Genomic DNA, 19,289 nt, shown 5'->3' on the forward strand with positions numbered 1-19,289 from the left:
TTAGATCAAGGTTTAAACTTGAAGACTCTTAATAGACATCATTTCATCCATTTCCTGCCAGTCTTATAAAGGAACCCTCTATCTTGTGAAAGAACCTATTTAAAACACTTTTCAGTTTTCTTGTAATATAGTAAGGTTCAATCGGTGTTAAATATTGTAGCACTAGCTTACTATAGTAAAGCATTAAATAATTAAAATATGTAAATATTAAACCAATAAAATATTTTTAAATTATAGTAATTGCTTTTATATAGCTATATTTATGCAGTTTGATATGAGGAACACAGGCAGAGATCATCATATTCATCTTTATACACACAGTACCTTATACCACATATGCCTCACATGAGGCACTCAATGTATATTTTAATGAGTGTAAAGGATGATTGATAATTAAGAATTTTAGATAATGTCAAGGTTTGTGCCTGGATGAAAGGGTTCTTTACTCTAGAAGTAATGTATGAACAAGAAGTTTTTCTTTTATGATAAGAGAGCAGATGAAGAAAAAGAAGCAGTAATTTATTAAGATTCTAGATATGCGGAGTTTGAACTATTTTCTTGATATGCTAGGAAATGACTAGAAAGTAAGAGATTGCTATGTAGGAGAGAGGAGGACTGCTCCATGACCTCCTCTTTTTTCCTCCCAAACTTTCGCTGTAATTGGCAATTCCCCTTCTCCCCACCTCATGTTTCTGTGATCTAAAGCAGGGCTTCTTCATTATATGTTGTCTGTGAGTTGTGTGAGTGTCCGGATGCTGATACCCTCAAACCTTGGGGAGACCATCTGCAGCTTGGTGTGGCCTAGCCCCTAGTCTGTTCACCTGGTCTCATTTTTTTCACCAGTTATGCCCTACAGATACTATCATTTTCTATGTTTGTCATGATGTGAAAAGCATTGACTTAAGATCTGGTTTGCTCAGAATATTATAGTTCATTTAGAATATACTAATTTAACAGCTCATATTTTCAGGAAACAACTCTTATAAATAACATATATGAAGGCATTGAATGAAGAACAGAATTTTTGCTGTAGGTTTGCATTTTAATCTTTAATTTAAAAATTCCTGCTTGTTGTAGTCTGATAGTTTAGCATACTTTTGTTGTATACACATTTATATAGTTTCGTGTGGTCAGGGCTCCACTTGAAATTACCCATCATTTGACACAGACTTTTTCATTCATAATAAGTGTTTTGCAAAATGCTAACATTTTACAATGATATTTGAAAGTGATACTTGGATGATGTAATATCTACCATCTCTTATTATGACTGTTATAATCTGGCTTATAAATGTTGAAGTAACACTTGCAGGAATTCAGTGAATATTATTAGTATTAATGGAAGAGAATAAGTTAAGGAATACTCTTTTGTCTTTCAAGGTTGGCTGGGGAGTTTTTAAAGTCGAATTATTTGTTTGTTGCTGTTGGACAAGTGGGTGGAGCATGTAGAGATGTTCAGCAGACCATTCTTCAAGTTGGCCAGTACTCAAAAAGAGAAAAACTTGTTGAAATTCTACGAAACATAGGTATCTTATGTTGATTATCTTTTGTCATGATTTTGATTTTTTTTAAAATTACTTTTAGAAATGACTTTAAGCATTATTTGGCATGAGTTAAGTAAGTTTTCACTGTTTCTTCTTCCTCTAAAGTTCTTTTTCTTATGATTTGATTTTTCTGGTAAATTATATAGCAGTATAGTCCTTTCTCCTCCATAAATGTTAAAAAAAAATAGGAAGAGTTTGAGACTTTAACAATGCTTGACCAAAAACTATTCCAGCAAAAATATATATGTTCCTGTTTTAGAAAATAGAAAGGATTAGTAACATATTTTTACATCAAGCTCCATTTACTCCACTAAAAGTAAGATCTTTGTTGTATTTCTGATTCCTAGTTTTTGCTCTCTAAGGCTTCCTGTATTCATATATTCAAAGAATTTTGGAGCTAGAAGGGACTTTAAAGGTCTAATTCTATTCCTTACAATGTTAATGAGAAGCTCTATCCCTCCCTTCAAAAAAGCCAGTTTTTGTGGAAAGTTGTATTTCTTTGTTTGATTGAGATAGCTTTAGTTTATTCCTAGAAATAAAATTTTATAATATGGCCATTTTAATATTTTTTGTCGCCTCACAGGCTAAATGTATCATATGGATCCTTTCTCCTCATCCTCCATTTTAAGTGCCTGTTTCAGTTTGAAGTCAGTGTTAGGAATGGGGAATAAAAAGGCAAGAAGCTGTCTAATTTCCAACAATAAGAAGAAGTTGATTTAGAAATGCTTTTGAAAGGCTTCTAGTCTTCAGTTTTTTCTGAGTTTTATATAAAAAAAACTTTTAAAAACCAAATATTAATCTTGAGTTTGAAAAATGTTATTAGTTTTACTTCATGATATGTTTCATAGCATGTACTGTTGCATGCAAAATAAAAATAGTAATTGTTGTGGGCCATATACTATTCTGATTATTTTACATGTGTTCACTCATTTAATTCTCAAAACAACCTCTGAGAGTGGGGTTTGTTACCCTCATTTTAAAGTTGAGGGCACTGAAATACAGAGATTTCAAATAACTTGCCCAGTATAAATTGAAGTTCCAAATGCAACAGGAGATAAGTAATACATGGTTTTGCTGAAGTTAGAGCAAATTTCTAGTATAATTATCTTAAGACTTTTTATATATGAATTTATGGAATGAAGTTTGAGAATAATTCTGCTGAAGATAGTGTTTAAAAAGTGCTGGTTTCTCTTTGGGAAACCTTTGAGATCAGCATGTAAGCACTGTTGGTATACTTCTGTATTATTTGAAAGGTTAAATGTTTTGTAGTTCATAATTTATTATTCTTGGTTTCTTTTTACTTTGCATAGAAATGTTATGCTGTATATCATATTTTACATATTTTTGTTCATATAAATTGTTCTCTTTTTCTAATCATTAACTTAAATCTGGTAGCTTTCCTCTTCTGCTTTTAAAATGTAAAGGTTTCATTATTTCATAGTGGTATACCAACTGCCTTTTTCATAATTTTAAATGAATAGCTGTAAAAGATTTTATTGAGCTCATTAATTACAAAGGAAACTAGTAAGATGTTATAGCCAGTTCAGAGGAGAATTCAAAGAACGCATTTATGTGTAGGATATCAGGAAGACTAAGATGAATTTATAAATAGATGCAAAATTGATCAGTGTCCACAAAGTGTAATAATCTATTACATTTGAGGGAAGATTTTCATTTGTATTTTTAACGATAATCATTTTCACTGCTCTCAGTTGCAGTAGAGGTATAAAACAAAGGTAGTAAAAGGTACAGACAACCTTGAAGGGTATGCTAGTCAGTATCAGCTTTGCTCATTTCAGAGTCTTCAACAGTTTTTTCGGACAACCTGTATTCCCACATAGTCACAATAATCTCAGATTACTCTTGATCAAAGAAAGGCTGGTCTCATTATGTTTGGCCTATTTTCATAGGTGCAGCAAGACTGTTTCATAACAAAGGCCTCTCAAGTTTGTTTCACAAATCTAGAGCCGTACAGTATTGAACAACTATGAAAGTCACAAAGTTAACTTCTAGATAGTTTTCATAAGAAATCTGAGATTGAAGTTGTAAAGGTCTCTGAAGAATAGGAAACTAAGTCTAAGATACTTTTCATATACCATTTACAGTACCTAGAAATTTAAGTGAATTCCTCTCTTCTAAATTTCCCCAGATTTTTAATGTAATTGGTTCTTGTTTCATTGAATCTGTCAGCAGATTCCATCTGCTTTTGGACTATAAACAGTTTTAGAAATTATCCTCAGTCCAGTGATCTTTGCAAGTTGTCAGAATGTCAGTTTACAGCCTTTTACCTTGAGGTATTAATAGTTTGAAGTGCCTGAAACAGTCCTTTCCCACAAGACTTGGAGTCTGTTCTTCTTCACTGATGATAGAAATTCTCTGGTTTATAGAAAGTCTTTGGACAAGCATCAAAACAAAACAGAAACTGTCTGTAGTGGACAGAGAATGATTGTGGTTAAGTTATTAGTGATCATTGTTAAATACAGAAGATCTGACGAAGGCTGAAAATAAGAATAAGTCTACAAACAAATTTGGTTGTATGGAGCAGTGTACCTCCAAGCCTCTGAAATATACAGAAAACCTGTTTAGAGTTGTTTCATAAGTGTCTTTGTCAGTGTTTCTCCTGAAGTTTAAAAAAAATATTATGAACAGCAAGAGAATTTACATAATTCTAGGGACTTCTCATAAAGTATAAACAGTTTTGAAATGTATGAATAACATTTTACCTATGCATTTCAACCTAGGGAAAGCTTAATGTCTTCTGATAAAACAGTTCTTACCACACAACTCCTAAAAGTAATAAGATGCTATACAAGCTTAATTATTTTTAGCCTCTCTTTTATTTTATATGGTGAAATAAAAAGCCTGTCTTTTCCCTGATTTCTTTGAGAAATCCCAGAAGTAGTTTAGGTGGATTTTTCCTTCTAAATTTATCAGTTCCGTTTAGTTGTTCAGTCGTGTCCTACTCTTTGTGACCCCATGAGCCGCAGCACACCAGGTCTCCCTTACCAACTTCCGTATTCTACCCAAACCCATGTCCATTGAGTTGGTGATGCCATCCAGGCATCTCATCCTCTGTCTTCCCCTTCTCCTCCTGCCCTTAATCTTTCCCAGCATCAGGAAAAGTCAGGAAAATCTGACTTTTCCAGTGAGTCAGCTCTTCACATCAGGTGGCAAAAGTATTGGAGTTTCAGCTTCAACATCACTCCTTCCAGTGAACACCCAGGACTGATCTCCTTTAGGAAGGACTGATTGGATCTCCTTGCAGTCCCAGGGACTCTCAAGAGTCTTCTCCAACACCACAGTTCAAAAGCATCAATTCTTTGGTGCTCAGCTTTCTTTATAGTCTAACTCTCACATCCATACATAACCACTGGAAAAACCATAGCCTTGACTAGACAGACCTTTGTTGACAAAGATATGTCTCTGCTTTTTAATATGCTATCTATGTTGGTCATAATTTTCCTTCCAAGGAGTAACCATCTTTTAATTTCATGGCTGCAGTCACCATCTGCAGTGATTTTGGAGCCCAGAAAAGTAAAGTCAGCCACTGCTTCCACTGTTTCCCCATCTATTTGCCATGAAATGATGGGACCAGCTGCCATGATCTTCGTTTTCTGAATGTTGAGCTTTAAGCCAACTTTTTCACACTCAACTTTCATCAAGAGGCTTTTTAGTTCCTCTTCACTTTCTGCCATAAGGGTGGTGTCATCTGCATATCTGAGGTTATTGATATTTCTCCTGGCAGTCTTGATTCCAGCTTGTGCTTCCTCTAGCCCAGCATTTCTCATGATGTACTCTGCATATAAGTTAAATAAGCAGGGTGACAATATACAGCCTTGATGTACTGCTTTTCCTATTTGGAACCAGTCTGTTATTCCATGTCCAGTTCTAACTGTTGCTTCCTGACCTGCATATAGGTTTTTCAAGAGGCAGGTCAGGTGGTCTGGTATTCCCATGTCTTTCAGAATTTTCCACAGTTTATTTTGATCCACACGGTCAAAGGCTTTGGCATAGTCAATAAAGCAGAAATAGATGTTTTTCTGGAACTCTCTTGCTTTTTCGATGATGCAGAGGATGTTGGCAATTTGATCTCTGGTTTCTCTGCCTTTTCTAAAACCAGCTTGAACATCTGGAAGTTCACGGTTCCTGTACTGCTGCAGCCTGTCTTGGAGAATTTTGAGCATTACTTGACTAGCGTGTGAGATGAGTGCAATTGTGTGGTAGTTTGAGCATTCTTTGGCATTGCCTTTCTTTGGGATTGGAATGAAAACTGACCTTTTCCAGTCCTGTAGCTACTGCTGAGTTTTCCAAATTTGCTGGCATATTGAGTGCAGCACTTTCACAGCATCACCTTTCAGGATTTGAAACAGCTCAACTGGAGTTCCATCACCTCCACTAGCTTTGTTCGTAGTAATGTTTCCCTAAGGCCCACTTGACTTCACATTCCAGGATGTCTGGCTCTACGTGAGTGATCACACTATCGTGATTATCTGGGTTGTGAAGATCTTTTTTGTACAGTTCTTCTGTGTATTCTTGCCACCTCTTCTTAGTATCTTCCATTTCTGTTAGGTCTAAATTTATAGTCTGATATTAAAAAAACAAAATCAAAAGTTGTCAGAGGAGAGTTGAACATTTTACTAGTGTAAGATTACTTACTTCTTAGATAGTAATTTAATTGAAGTGACAAAGCATTTAAAAATGAGTAGACGGTAATGTGGTTATAAAGACACTAGCTCTTTCATAAAGGTCTTTTTCTCTTTAAACAACCAAAGACATAATAAAGTCAAAAGATTCTCTGCTATATAGGCTGATTATAAGGAAGAGAAAGAAGAACCTTTCATATTGTAAGTAAAGGCATTAAACAGCAAGTCAGGAAATAGTTCCATGCAAATTGATTGAATTTGTTAAAATTTTAACACATTTCATCCTTTTTTTTGTTGGGGGGGTGGCTTTCCTGGTGGCTCAGTGGTACACAGGATACCTTCAATGTAGGATACACAGGAGATGTGGGTTTGATCCCTAGGTCAGGTAGATGCCCCCTGGCAGAGGGCATGGCAGCCCATTCCAGGATTCTTGCCTGGAGAATCCCATAGATAGAGGAGCCTGGTGGGCTACCGTTCATAGTGTCGAAAGAATAGGACACCACTGAAGAGACTTAACACAAGCACATAGCTTTTTTTTTTAAAGACTCACATATTATAAACTGGTATAAAATTCAGTTTCCACGTTTTATCTTTTATTGTGCATTTTTCATATTCTGGAGCAAACTGACACTTTAGGACAAAATGAATCTTTCTCAGGGTCCCTGAGATGCTCTCAAGGAGTCTGTGAGGTAGAAACAATTTTCATAATTATACTGAAATTATCTTAACATGCAGAATGTTCCAGTAAATATTTAAAATTTTTTTGGTTTTAGTTTTTAGGGTGGTAAATGTTAGTTGTTACAACCCATGTAGCTAAAACTCTTTGGGATTGTTGGTAATTTTTGAGTTTAAAAGAGTCATAGACCAAAATTTTGAGAGCTGCAACCTTAGGGAAATTTTACTTTTTCTTTCCTTGAAAAATAAATGTGAAAACAGTTTATATTTCTTGGTCAATATTACTCCTAGTACAGTCTCAACCACTTATGTTAATTATTACTTTTAACCAAAGTTCACTTCTGTTTCATAGAGGACACTAGAGTCAGGGATGGATAGTTGAGAGATACCATACAGAGACATTGAGGCTGACTACCAGAACTCATGAACTTTCTATACTACTTTCTACACCATACATATCCTTTTACATTTAAAGTAGCAAAGTTGAGTATCTTCCTTGTTATGACTCAAAGATATTGCCTCTCTATAATATATGAAAAATAACAAGCAAATTCTATCCTATATTCAGTGATTATCAATTTAAGTAACTCAGTATAGTCTGCTATTTTACCTTAACCTAAAGCCAAAGATCTTGGAAGTTATCTTCTAGATGACAGTATGCAAAACAGTAGATAATGTTGAATAGTCAGTTTAGTTGAACACAGATTTACATTTTCATACACTTAAACATTATGGAGAATATTAATTTGATTGGCAAATCTTCATACATTAAGAAAAACCCAAGTAAAATAAGATATGTTTGTTTTCTCCTTAACACTGATAAATTGGAGAAAGGACATGCATATTTTTAAAACCAAAGTTATTGTTAGTCTTATTTATCAAAAGTTTCACTTAATTTATGAGAACTTGGAATCTTAAAATATTTCTGCTTAGTTGGTATAGGAAGAGTTTTTAATTTGATACAGTTGGAGTGTGTGCTTAGTTGCTTCAGTTGTGTCCGACTCTGCGACCCTATGAACCATAGCCTGCTAGGCTCCTCTGTCCATGGGATTCTCCAGACAAGAATACTGGAGTGGGTTCCCATTTCCTTCTCCAATAGTTAAAGTATTATGAGTCAGTTTCTCTATTTTCTTGGAATTTTAGATTTCTGGAATTTTTAGAATCATAGTTTTTAGAATTATGGATTTCTATAAATTCTCTAATTTGTCTGTGTAAACCAGTCAGAATTGAGCTCCTTTAAGAGACTTATGTTTGTTAATACTTGTCCATAGAGTATTAACATAATGATTATATACAGTGGTAGATAAACCCCTTTCTGAATTATAGCTACATAAAGATAACTTCAGTTCTGTCGCTTAAGCCATAGGTGAAGAACGTACACAGAAATAGAAAAAAATTGCAATTTGGGTACCGGAGCTAGAATTCTTTTCAGATTCTTAATTTTAGTTCACAGTGGACTAATAGACAAAATAAGCTGACAAGATGAATTCTGTATTATTTTTCACCTCACAGAATAAATAATTATAATTCATTAATCCATTTACAAAGATCACAAAATGGTCTGATCATAAAACTAAATTTTAATTACCTCTGCCACTGAAGGGTTATAGCTTATTACCTGAACTAGAAAAAAATCCGAAATTTTTAGTAGAGGTAAAAACAGAGAAAGTGTCAGTGGAGTTAAATTTTTATTACCATTTTGGGATTCACACTGGGGAACCAGGAAAAGATAAGATCAAGCCTTTAAGTTGCATAGTAGTGTTATGTACCTGACTATATCAAATGAATCAGTTTTGGCATTGGGCATCTTGATGGATGATCTCCAAAACTGTTGAAAGATAATTTTTGATAAAACATAAAATCATTACTCATTAATAAAATGACTATGTCTCAAGGATATAACTCATTTATTACTGTAGGAATCAGACATTCTCTTGATTTCCTACCTTGTTGTCTGATATCTGAGATTAAATATCACCTCTAAAACCTTCCTTTCTTGCAGTCCTACTATCTCACTTAGGAAGTTCCATTCAGTATCTTGCCTGGAGAATTCCAGGGACAGAGGAGCCTGGTGGGCTATAGTCCATGGGGTCACCAAGAATCAATCGGACATGACTGAGTGACTAACACTCGCTCCAGTTGTTCAGACACAAAAATATGAGGCATTTTTGATTTCTTTCTCCGGTGTACATATCTGATCTGTCAGCAGAGTCCTCTTGTTTCTGTCTAGCATCAAACTATTTCAGAACCCATCAGTTGCTAAGTTAAAACAAAGATCAGATCTACTTCTTTTCTCCAAACCCAATGGCTTCCCTCCTCAAAGTAAAGATCTTGCAGTGGATTTCAGGGCACTTCATGAAATGGCTTCCATCATCCCTCTCCAAATCCTGCTGCTCTCCATTGCTCACCCTATTCTAGCTGCACTTTGCTCATTACTCTTCCCCACATGTACTAGACATGGTCCTACCTCATTGCCTTCGTTCTTGATATTCCCTCTGCCTAGAATGTAAAAACCAGATGGGGACCTCTTTTCTTTTTTTTGGGGGGGGGATCACATAAAGAAAACCTATACCTTAGAACCTTTATATTTTTTCTTACCTCTGACCTATAATGAGCTTCCCTGGTGGGTCAGAGGTTGAAGCGTCTACCTGCAATGCGGGAGACCTGGGTTCGATCCCTGGGTCAGGAAGATCCCCTGGAGAAGGAAATGGCAACCCACTCCAGTATTCTTGCTTGGAGAATCCCATGGAAGGAGGAGCCTGATGGGCTACAGTTCACGGGGTCGCAGAGTCGGACACGACTGAAGCGACTTCACTTTCACTGACCTATAATGCTGTTTCCTCAGATATCTGAATAGTTCACTTGTTTAGTAATATCTGTCCTCAGATGTCATCTAATTGCAGAGGGTGCATAAACCCATCTGGCCCTTTATTCTGCTAAACTTTTTCTTTTTTAGACTTAATGCATCATATTTGTTATTTACCTCTCCACAATGAGTATAGGTGCTTTGTTTTATTTGCTGTGTTTTCAGTATCTAGAATAGATACTGGCATCTACTGGATGCTAAATATTTAATGGAGACAGCTGATAGGGACACAGGGGAATGAGATTATGAAAAGTAACACCTTGTTACTTCTATTCAGGCTATAGATTATTATCTTTCCTCTCTAACATTTTATAGAAAATTTCTTGGTGTGGAAAAGTCTCTGGCTCATGCTTGTATTTAAACCAATTAACTAAGCTAACAAGTAAATATTCTTTAATGTGTTAAGACCCTGAGATAATATCTTGTATATCTATCTATATATATAGATAGATATATAAGATACTTTGGGGATTAAAGGGTTTGAATTGAGATAATGTTGAAACATAGAATATTGTAGAGTTTGTCAGCCCTGGGTTGAATGCAGTTATTATGAATGCCTCTGGCAGTCAAGGTAGAATAAAAGATTCTATAACCGTGGGAAGAACAAAGGCATTTATTTATAGAGAGGAAAATGAAGGGCCTGAGCCAAATCAGGAACTGCTAAGAGTTGGAGGGTAGATACCATTTATCTTTCCCTGATTGCAGCCATGAAATTAAAAGATGCTTACTCCTTGGAAGGAAAATTATGACCAACCTAGATAGCATATTCAAAAGCAGAGACATTACTTTGCTGACTAGGGTCCATCTAGTCAAGGCTATGGTTTTTCCAGTAGTCATGTATGGATGTGAGAGTTGGACTGTGAAGAAAGCTCCGTGCTGAAGAATTGATGCTTTTGAACTGTGGTGTTGGAGAAGACTCTTGAGAGTCCCTTGGACTGCAAGGAGATCCAACCAGTCCATTCTGAAGGAGATCAGCCCTGGGATTTCTTTGGAGGGAATGATGCTGAAGCTGAAACTCCAGTACTTTGGCCACCTCATGTGCAGAGTTGACTCATTGGAAAAGACTCTGTTGCTGGGAGGGATTGGGGGCAGGAGGAGAAGGGGATGACAGAGGATGAGATGGCTGGATGGCATCACTGACTCTATGGACGTGAGTCTGAGTGAACTCTGGGAGTTGGTGATGGACAGGGAGGCCTGGCGTGCTGTGATTCATGGGGTCGCAAAGAGTCGGATACGACTGAGCAACTGAACTGAACTGAAGTCTCTACTTATTGGTTGGCCTATGAAGGCAAAGGGCAAGTGGTTGCTTTTCTTTTTTTTGTTTTTTCAGTCATAAAGTAGGAAAAAGTCCTTGTCTCTCTGTCTTTGACATTTATCCACTCAGAAAATATTTGAATTGCTCTTACCTATCAGGCCTGAGTCTAGGTGCTGGGAATACAGTGGTGGATAAGACAGTTTCCTACTCACTCTGTGCTTTTTTTTCCTTTTCCTGATTTTGTAGTTTGAATGTTTCATTGTCTTGTAGGTGATGAAAGAACTATGGTCTTTGTTGAAACTAAGAAAAAGGCAGATTTTATTGCCACTTTTCTTTGTCAAGAAAAAATATCAACAACAAGTATTCATGGGTGAGTAGATTATTATGATTTCCTAATAAGGAGGTAACTTCTATTTGTCATTTGTTAAGAAATGTTCGTATATTTAACTAGTAAAAAATCCTGGAATTAGGATCTCAAGATCTAACTATTATTCTTCATCTTTAAGTTTTTATAAGAACCAAGTGCCAGGGATGGGTGAGTTAGAAGTATCTTAAGTTCCTCATCATGATTGTCAAGCGATCTCACTTAAAGTCTCTCTGATCCTTAGATCTAGGTGTTTATTCAGCTAAATCTGTCTAGTGCTTGATATTCTTTTCACTGGAGTCCTCAAAAATGTCATATTAACACAACTTCATTGGCACTTTACTAGGAGATCTAAAATATTAATCAGTGAATATATAGAATTCAGAGATTATACTTTAAAAAAAATCAGTAATTTTTGAGAAAGCATTTGATCAACTAGTTGTGTATGTTTTATCAAAACTAGAAACAGTTTATTAGTGGGTAAGATTTGATGTTTGTCATATTTGAGTCTGTATTTTGGCTGTAGGTATTAGCTGTCACCTTACTTCATCTGCAAATGGGGTTAATCATCCTAACCTCAAAGTATTATTGTGAGAATTAAATGATGACTTAAAAGAAATTAGTATAATACTTTGTATGTAAGAAGTAGACATTAATGTTAACTGTTGCTATTCTTTTTTAATGTTATTAAAAAGAAATCTATCCGTTGAACTTTAATGGATCTCTTTAATAATTTTCTTAAGGGCTGTTCTAATACATGCTTTGTTTTCTTTCAAGTGATCGTGAACAGAGAGAAAGAGAGCAAGCTCTTGGAGATTTCCGCTGTGGAAAGTGCCCTGTTCTTGTTGCTACTTCAGTAGCTGCCCGAGGGCTGGATATTGAAAATGTTCAGCATGTTATTAATTTTGATCTTCCTTCTACCATTGATGAATATGTTCATCGAATTGGGCGTACTGGTCGTTGTGGAAATACTGGCAGAGCTATTTCCTTTTTTGATCTGGAATCAGATAGCCATTTAGCACAGCCTCTAGTGAAAGTGCTATCAGATGTAAGTTTTTAATTTTTAAAACTGAATGGATAGTGTTCTTACCTTGTCATTGGAAGCAGACATTTTATATGTATGGATTTTCAGTTCAGTTCAGTTGCTCAGTCATGTCTGACTCTTTGCAACCCCATGGACTGCAGTATGCCAGGCTTCCCTGTCCATCACCAACTCCCAGAGCTTACTTAAACTCATGTCCATCGAGTTGGTGATGCCATCCAACCATCTCATCCTCTCTCGTCCTCTTCTCCTCCTGCCTCCAATCTTTGCCAACATCAGGGTCTTTTCCAATGAGTCAGTTCTTTGCATCAGGTGGCCAGAGTATTGGAGCTTCAGCTTCAGCATAAGTCCTTGCAATGAATATTCAGGACTGATTTCCTTTAGGATTGACTGGTTATATCTCCTTGCAGTCCAAGAGGCTTTCAAGAGTCTTCTCCAACATCACAGTTCAAACACATCAATTCTTCTGTGCTCAGCTTTCTTTAAAGTCCAACTCTCACATGCATACATGACTACTGAAGAAACCATAGCTTTGACTAGACAGACCTTTGTTGGCAAAATAATGTCTCTGCTTTTTAATGTGCTGTCTAGGTTGGTCATAGCTTTTCTTCCAAGGAGCAAGCATCTTTTAATTTCATGGCTGTAGTCATCATCTGCAGTGATTTTGGAGCCCAGAAAAATAAAGTCTCTCACTGTTTCCATTGGTTCCCCATCTGTTTGCCCTGAATTGATGGGACTGTATGCCATGATCTTAGTTTTCTGAATGTTGAGCTTTAAGCCAACTTCTTCACTCTCTTCTTTCACTTTCATCAAGAGGCTCTTTAGTTCTTCGCTTTCTGCCATAAGGGTGGTGTCATCTGTATATCTCAGGTTATTGATAGTTCTCTGGGCAATCTTGATTCTACCTTGTGCTTCATCCAGCCCAGCATTTCGCATGATGTACTCTGCATATAAATTAAATAAGCAGGGTGATGATATACAGCCTTGACATACTCCTTTCCCTATTTGGAACCAGTCTGTTGTTCCATGTCCAGTACTAACTGTTGCTTCTTGACCTTCATACAGATTTCTCAGGGGGCAGGTCAGGTTGTCTGGTATTCCCATCTCTTGAAGAATTTTCCAGTTTGTTGTGATCTACACAATCAAAGGCTTTGGTGTAGTCAATAAAGCAAAAGTAGATGTTTTTCTGGAACTCTCTTGCTTTTTCGAAGGAAAAGTAAACGTGAATCTTTTGATACTTTATGCATGTTGTTTATGAAGTTAATTTTTTTTTTAAGGCTCAACAGGATGTTCCTGCATGGTTAGAAGAAATTGCCTTTAGTACATATGGTCTTGGCTTCAGTGGTAGTGCAAGAGGAAATGTGTTTGCATCAGTTGATACTAGAAAGGTTAGTTGAGGGGGAAAATTTAGAAATTGGCTTTTAGTTATTTACTCTTTATAAATGTTGTGCTTAATATTGTGAAGTAACTATAACAATAACTTAAGCCAGTATTTTCATGCCTGGAAGATTAATGTTTCTCTAAATATTTTTTTTTAACTCAAACAAGTTTATTATATTTGGTTGACCTATATTTCCTGTCAAACATACATCATCTTTAATGTCAGAAAATATTTTGCCTCAAAATATACTGCTCAGAATTAGTGATACATTTCCATTTTACATCTTTTGTAACATTTAACCCTTATGACAATGTCCTCCTCATATATATCTCCATCAGTTAAGTTCAGTCATGTCCAACTGTTTGCAACCCCATGGACTGCAGCACGCCAGGCTTCCCTGTCTATTAACAACTCCCAGAGCTTGATCAAACTCATTTTATGTATATATATAGTTTTGGTCTTAAAGGGGAGGAATTTAAGATTTATGCTCAAACACCTTCCTTTCCCATTTTAAATTTTAATTTGGTATCTTCTGAGATTTTTGTAGTAATTCTTTATTTTTTGAATTCTGACCACGTTATTAAGTAAGAAAATAATAGCAGTGTGATTGCATATCTTTTCTATTGTGTCAGTTTCTAGGCAACATAATTTTTATACAGAAACAATGGACATACTGGTCATTAAGTATTTATGCTTATTCATTGAAGTGAAGAGATTTGTCTTTCCATTTGCCGAAACTATTGGCTTACATTTTTTCTTTAAATACTCTGTGCAATTTAAACTTCCTAGGTTGATTTGGACCTTTTTTCAAATGAATTGGATTCAGTGAGAATGAAATTTTTTGTTTGGGGAAGAAATGGTAGAAAGCTTGAGTCCTTGCTCTCAGACTAGGTAGTGTAACTTTAATGGTGCATAAAATTAAATGTTTGTTTGTTTGTTTGTTTGTTTTTTAAGAATTACCACGGCAAGAGCTCTTTGAACACAGCAGGGTTTTCTTCATCGCAAGCTCCTAATCCAGTAGATGATGAGTCATGGGATTAAAACGAAAACAACCTGCAAGTTTGTGGTACAGTTTTGATGCAGAGAAGAAAGTAGTTTTGATTTTTGAGGTTTTAAAACAGAAGTATAAAACCTTGCATCTCCTATCCTTCTGTTCTTACTCCCACCCTTAAAAAAAATCTTTACTGACTAGTTATTTGAAATGCTAAAAGTTACAGCGTTGCAGTTACTAACACAGATGGTGTTAACCAGAAAGATTAAAGCATTCTAAATGTCTTGCCTATTTCTATTGTATTCTTCAAGGGTTTTAGACATATTTCATGTCTAAATGCAATGTCTTAGTATAGTGTTTATTGATCCTACAGCAAACAGGATTATAGGATACACTTTTGGTTAAAAATTATTGGGTTCTATTTTTACTTAAAAGGAGCCTTTAAACAACAGTGTGTCACTGAAATGTAATGACATGATTTTCATGATAGAAACAGTGAAAGACAAGCTTTTAAAAGCAATTTTGATTTTATATCATCAGATATGTGATGAACATGCTTGAATGTTTGCAACGTGAACTCTGTACTCAATGATACAACTGTTTGTATTTATAATATACAGACTTCTCCTTAAAAATAAAGGATGAAACTCTTTCCCCCCTAAGTTTTCCAACAGCACTTTTAATTGTTCTTGTTATAGATTATAGTTCTCAACTCTTGTATTTTGAAATTTTATTTGAGTCTTGTGAAATCAATGAAGTGAAAAGTCTTATATCAATTGAATATCCAAAAATATACATTAATGCACAGATGCAGTAATGAAAATCATTCTTTGAGCTCAAACTATATCAACAGAAACAGTATTGTCCACTCTTGCCATAATTAACTTTTTGATATTTTAATATTGAGGGTGAAAACTTTTTTTCACTTACCATTACATATCTTAAACTTACTGTGTCTACGTGTACCCCAATGTTCATCGCAGCACTGTTTACAGTAGCCAGAACATGGAAGCAACCTAGATGTCCATCGGCAGACGAATGGATAAGAAAGCTGTGGTACATATATACAATGGAATATTACTCAGCTATTAAAAAGAATGCATTTGAATCAGTTCTAATGAGGTGGATGAAACTGGAGCCTATTATACAGAGTGAAGTAAGTCAGAAAGAAAAATACCAATACAGTATATTAATGCATATATATGGATTTAGAAAGATGGTAATGATGACCCTATATGCAAGACAGCAAAAGAGACACAGATATAAAGAATAGACTTTTGGACTCTGTGGGAGAAGGCAAGGGTGGGATGTTTTGAGAGAATAACATTGAAACATGTATATTATCATATGTGAAATAGATTGCCAGTCCAGGTTTGATGCATGAGACAGGGTGCTTAGGGCTGGTGCACTGGGATGACCCTGAGGGATGGGATGGGGAGGGAGGTGGGAGGGAGGGTCAGGATGGGGAACACATGTACACCCATGGCTGATTCATGTGAATGTATGGCAAAAACCACCACAATATTGTAAAGTAATTAGCCTCCAATTAAAATAAAGAATAATAATTTTTTAAAAAAAGAGGGAAGAAGGGAAAAAAACTTATGTGTCTAGATTGTAAGAAATTCTTAATAAATCATTAAACAGATGAACCAAAATATTAACATAAAACAAGTAAGACGTAAATACAGGGGGACAAAAATAATCAGTTTCAAGTGTATGTTATTATTCACTTAAAATATCCAAAGCAGCTTTTCCTGAACATGTATGTCTTGTTATAGGAATTTGGTTAATAAATGAGGCATCACAAATTAAAAGAGGAATGGAACATTCAACAGATTCTGCTAGGATAACTAGATGCCTACCCCCATGCCATATTAAAAATCAGCCCTATGTGACATGTAAAAATTACAACTACAAAAAAATACAGTTAAATATTAAACCTTTGACTTGGGAATGAGAGTTGACATTAAGCTCAAAGGACAGAAATCATGAGGGAAACAATGAACAGATTTGATCACAATAGATTTAGTTGCTTATATAAAAATGGTAAACAGACAAGGAAAAATATCACTATGACTATAGTGGATTATCAGCATATAGTTATTTATACATGTGGGTATGTAGGAATACTATTAAACAAATACACAAAGAACAGACAACTCAAAACGAAAAGTTTAGTTTAAAAGAATAAGCAACAGAAATTCCCTAGGAATCCAGTGGTTAGGATTCTGTGCTTTCACTGCCAATGACCTAGGTTTGATCCCTGACTGGGGACACTTAAGATCCTGCAAGCAAAAAAACAAATAGGACATATTTAACTTAATACTGTTATCTCACTTCTGGGAAAGGCTAAATGAAAGTGTTTGCATCGTTAGTTGTTTTGTCTGTATGTCTTAATTGTCTCTTCCAGTTTTGTTTACAAAGAGAATTTATAGGTCATTTCTTTTTTTATTTCCTCAAAGAGCTTCTTGGTCATAGCCTGATTGCCTTAAAACTTTTTTGAGTCATGCTTGATTTATCAAATTTACCGAAATTTGTTACATTACTGAAACAATTGTAAAGAGAAAGTCACACATAATCCTACCATCATAACAAACCAACTATAAATCTTCAAGTGTTCATTTACTTTCCTTATTTCTGAGTATAGATTTGAAAATTTACTTTAAAAAATACCAAAGTGATAGATACACATATGACTAGAAAATAAAATTCTGTAGAAGGATTATATAATAGAGCAATGTCCTGCTGCCTCTCCCTTTCTAAATTGCTGTTCCACATCCCACAGTCTACTGACTGTGCATGGTAAAGACCACTCACCTCATTCTCCCTTCCTTGGTAACTTTTTTCCAGTTCTATTGAGATGCAGTTAATATATACCACTGTGTAAGCTGAGGGCATATAGCATATGGTTTCACTTATACTGTATTGTGAAATGATTACTACAATAAGTTTAGTTAGCATCCATCATCTTATAGTAGATAAAAAGAGAAAAGAAAAAAATTGGTAACTTTAATATAGTTAGAAGTATACTTTGTGAGATGATAAAGGCACCCTACTTCTGTTTTTACATTGCAACATCTGTAAACTATACATTTCCATTTCCAAAGTTAACATTTGCATTCTGTAACAGCTCCCTTGTTATATCTACAAGTTGATTCTAAAACTGAAAATCAATAGGGTGTACATTATATAGTTTGTTCTCTGCGTGGGCCAGTTAACATAGTCTGATTATCTTTCCTTTACTGTTTTTCCAATTTTGTCACCTCTGTGTTTCTAGGGACAATTACTATAAATATTCCACAGACCAATTTGCTTTAACTTTGGATAAACTCTTAGAGTAGTTTGCTTACCCTATAGTTCGATTGTCTTTCTCTTTTTTGGAGAAGAAATATGTGCTTTTCATCATATTATTTTCTGTGTTCAAAGTTAGTGTCTGGAAGCTAGATCACCAAAGAGGTTAATGTTTTTAAACTGTATAATGAGGGGACCTTTAAATTCTAGAGTATTTGGTGTGCTCTGCAGATCATATTTTCCTGACTCTGGGAGTGTATTGTATTTCTTTGATAATTTTTCCTAGATTTTCTTTGTTCTTCATGGAACTCCTGTTGATATTAATCAGATGCTAGAACTGCAAAATTAATCTATTTTTTCATCTTTTTGCTTATTTTTGGTAGAATACTATCTTTAAATCCTTTTATTTTTTAGCAATTATATTTTATTTCCAATAGCAATCTTATTTTCTTTTGTTTTTCCAAATGTTGCTTAATAGTGAATTTTCTACTTCACTGATGCTTGTTTAATCCCTGGAATTTAACCTGAGAAATCTTTTTTTTTTTTTTTTACATTAAGCATGTGTTTTCCTCTGCTTGACATCAGAAATCTTTAGCCTTTATCAACTTTAAGTTGTTATGGTATATAGAATGCTGCTGCTGCTGCTAAGTTGCTTCAGTTGTGTCTAACTCTGTGCGACCCCGTAGACGGCAGCCCACCAGGCTCCCCTGTCCCTGGGATTCTCCGGGCAAGAACACTGGAGTGGGTTGCCATTTCCTCTCCAATGCATGAAAGTGAAAAGTGAAAGTGAAGTCACTCAGTCGTGTCCGACTCTTCGAGACCCCATGGACTGCAGCCTACCAGGCTCCTCTGCCCATGGGATTTTCCAGGCAAGAGTACTGGAGTGAGGTGCCATTGCCTTCTCCGATATAGAATGCTGGCTTTAGTCAAATTCAGTAATCTGTTCATTTTTGTGCCTTCCCTGCCAACTGCTAGAGTCTAGTGACCTCTCCTCTATCTGTTCATTGAGGTCTCCTCTCAAGTGAGTGCCTAGTCACTTCTCAGTTATGTCCAACTCTCTGCATCTCCATGGACTTTGTAGCCCGTCGGTTCCTCTGTCCAGGTAATTTTCCAGGCAAGAATACTGGAGTGGGATGCCATTTCCTACTCTGGGGATCTTCCCAACTGGAATTGAATCTGTGTCTCTCCAGTCTCCTGCATTGAGACGTGGATTGTTAACCACTAGTACCACCTGAAA

General features: G+C 35.6%; 1 protein-coding gene across 1 annotated transcript in view; it reads left to right on the forward strand.

Annotated features, from left to right (window-relative positions):
- DDX4 (DEAD-box helicase 4) overlaps nucleotides 1-15,423 on the forward strand; it is a 71,149-nt gene extending 55,726 nt beyond the window's left edge. Inside the window, exons 17-21 of the mRNA XM_040262547.1 lie at nucleotides 1,381-1,526; nucleotides 11,254-11,353; nucleotides 12,125-12,395; nucleotides 13,667-13,777; nucleotides 14,725-15,423. Of these exons, the coding sequence (XP_040118481.1) occupies nucleotides 1,381-1,526; nucleotides 11,254-11,353; nucleotides 12,125-12,395; nucleotides 13,667-13,777; nucleotides 14,725-14,811 (715 nt within the window). The 3' untranslated portion in view covers nucleotides 14,812-15,423. The remainder of the gene's footprint in view (nucleotides 1-1,380; nucleotides 1,527-11,253; nucleotides 11,354-12,124; nucleotides 12,396-13,666; nucleotides 13,778-14,724) is intronic.
- Nucleotides 15,424-19,289: the final 3,866 nt, after the last annotated feature.

The sequence above is a fragment of the Oryx dammah genome, unplaced genomic scaffold (assembly GCF_014754425.2).
Source record: "Oryx dammah isolate SB20612 unplaced genomic scaffold, SCBI_Odam_1.1 HiC_scaffold_20, whole genome shotgun sequence".
Taxonomy (NCBI): domain Eukaryota; kingdom Metazoa; phylum Chordata; class Mammalia; order Artiodactyla; family Bovidae; genus Oryx; species Oryx dammah.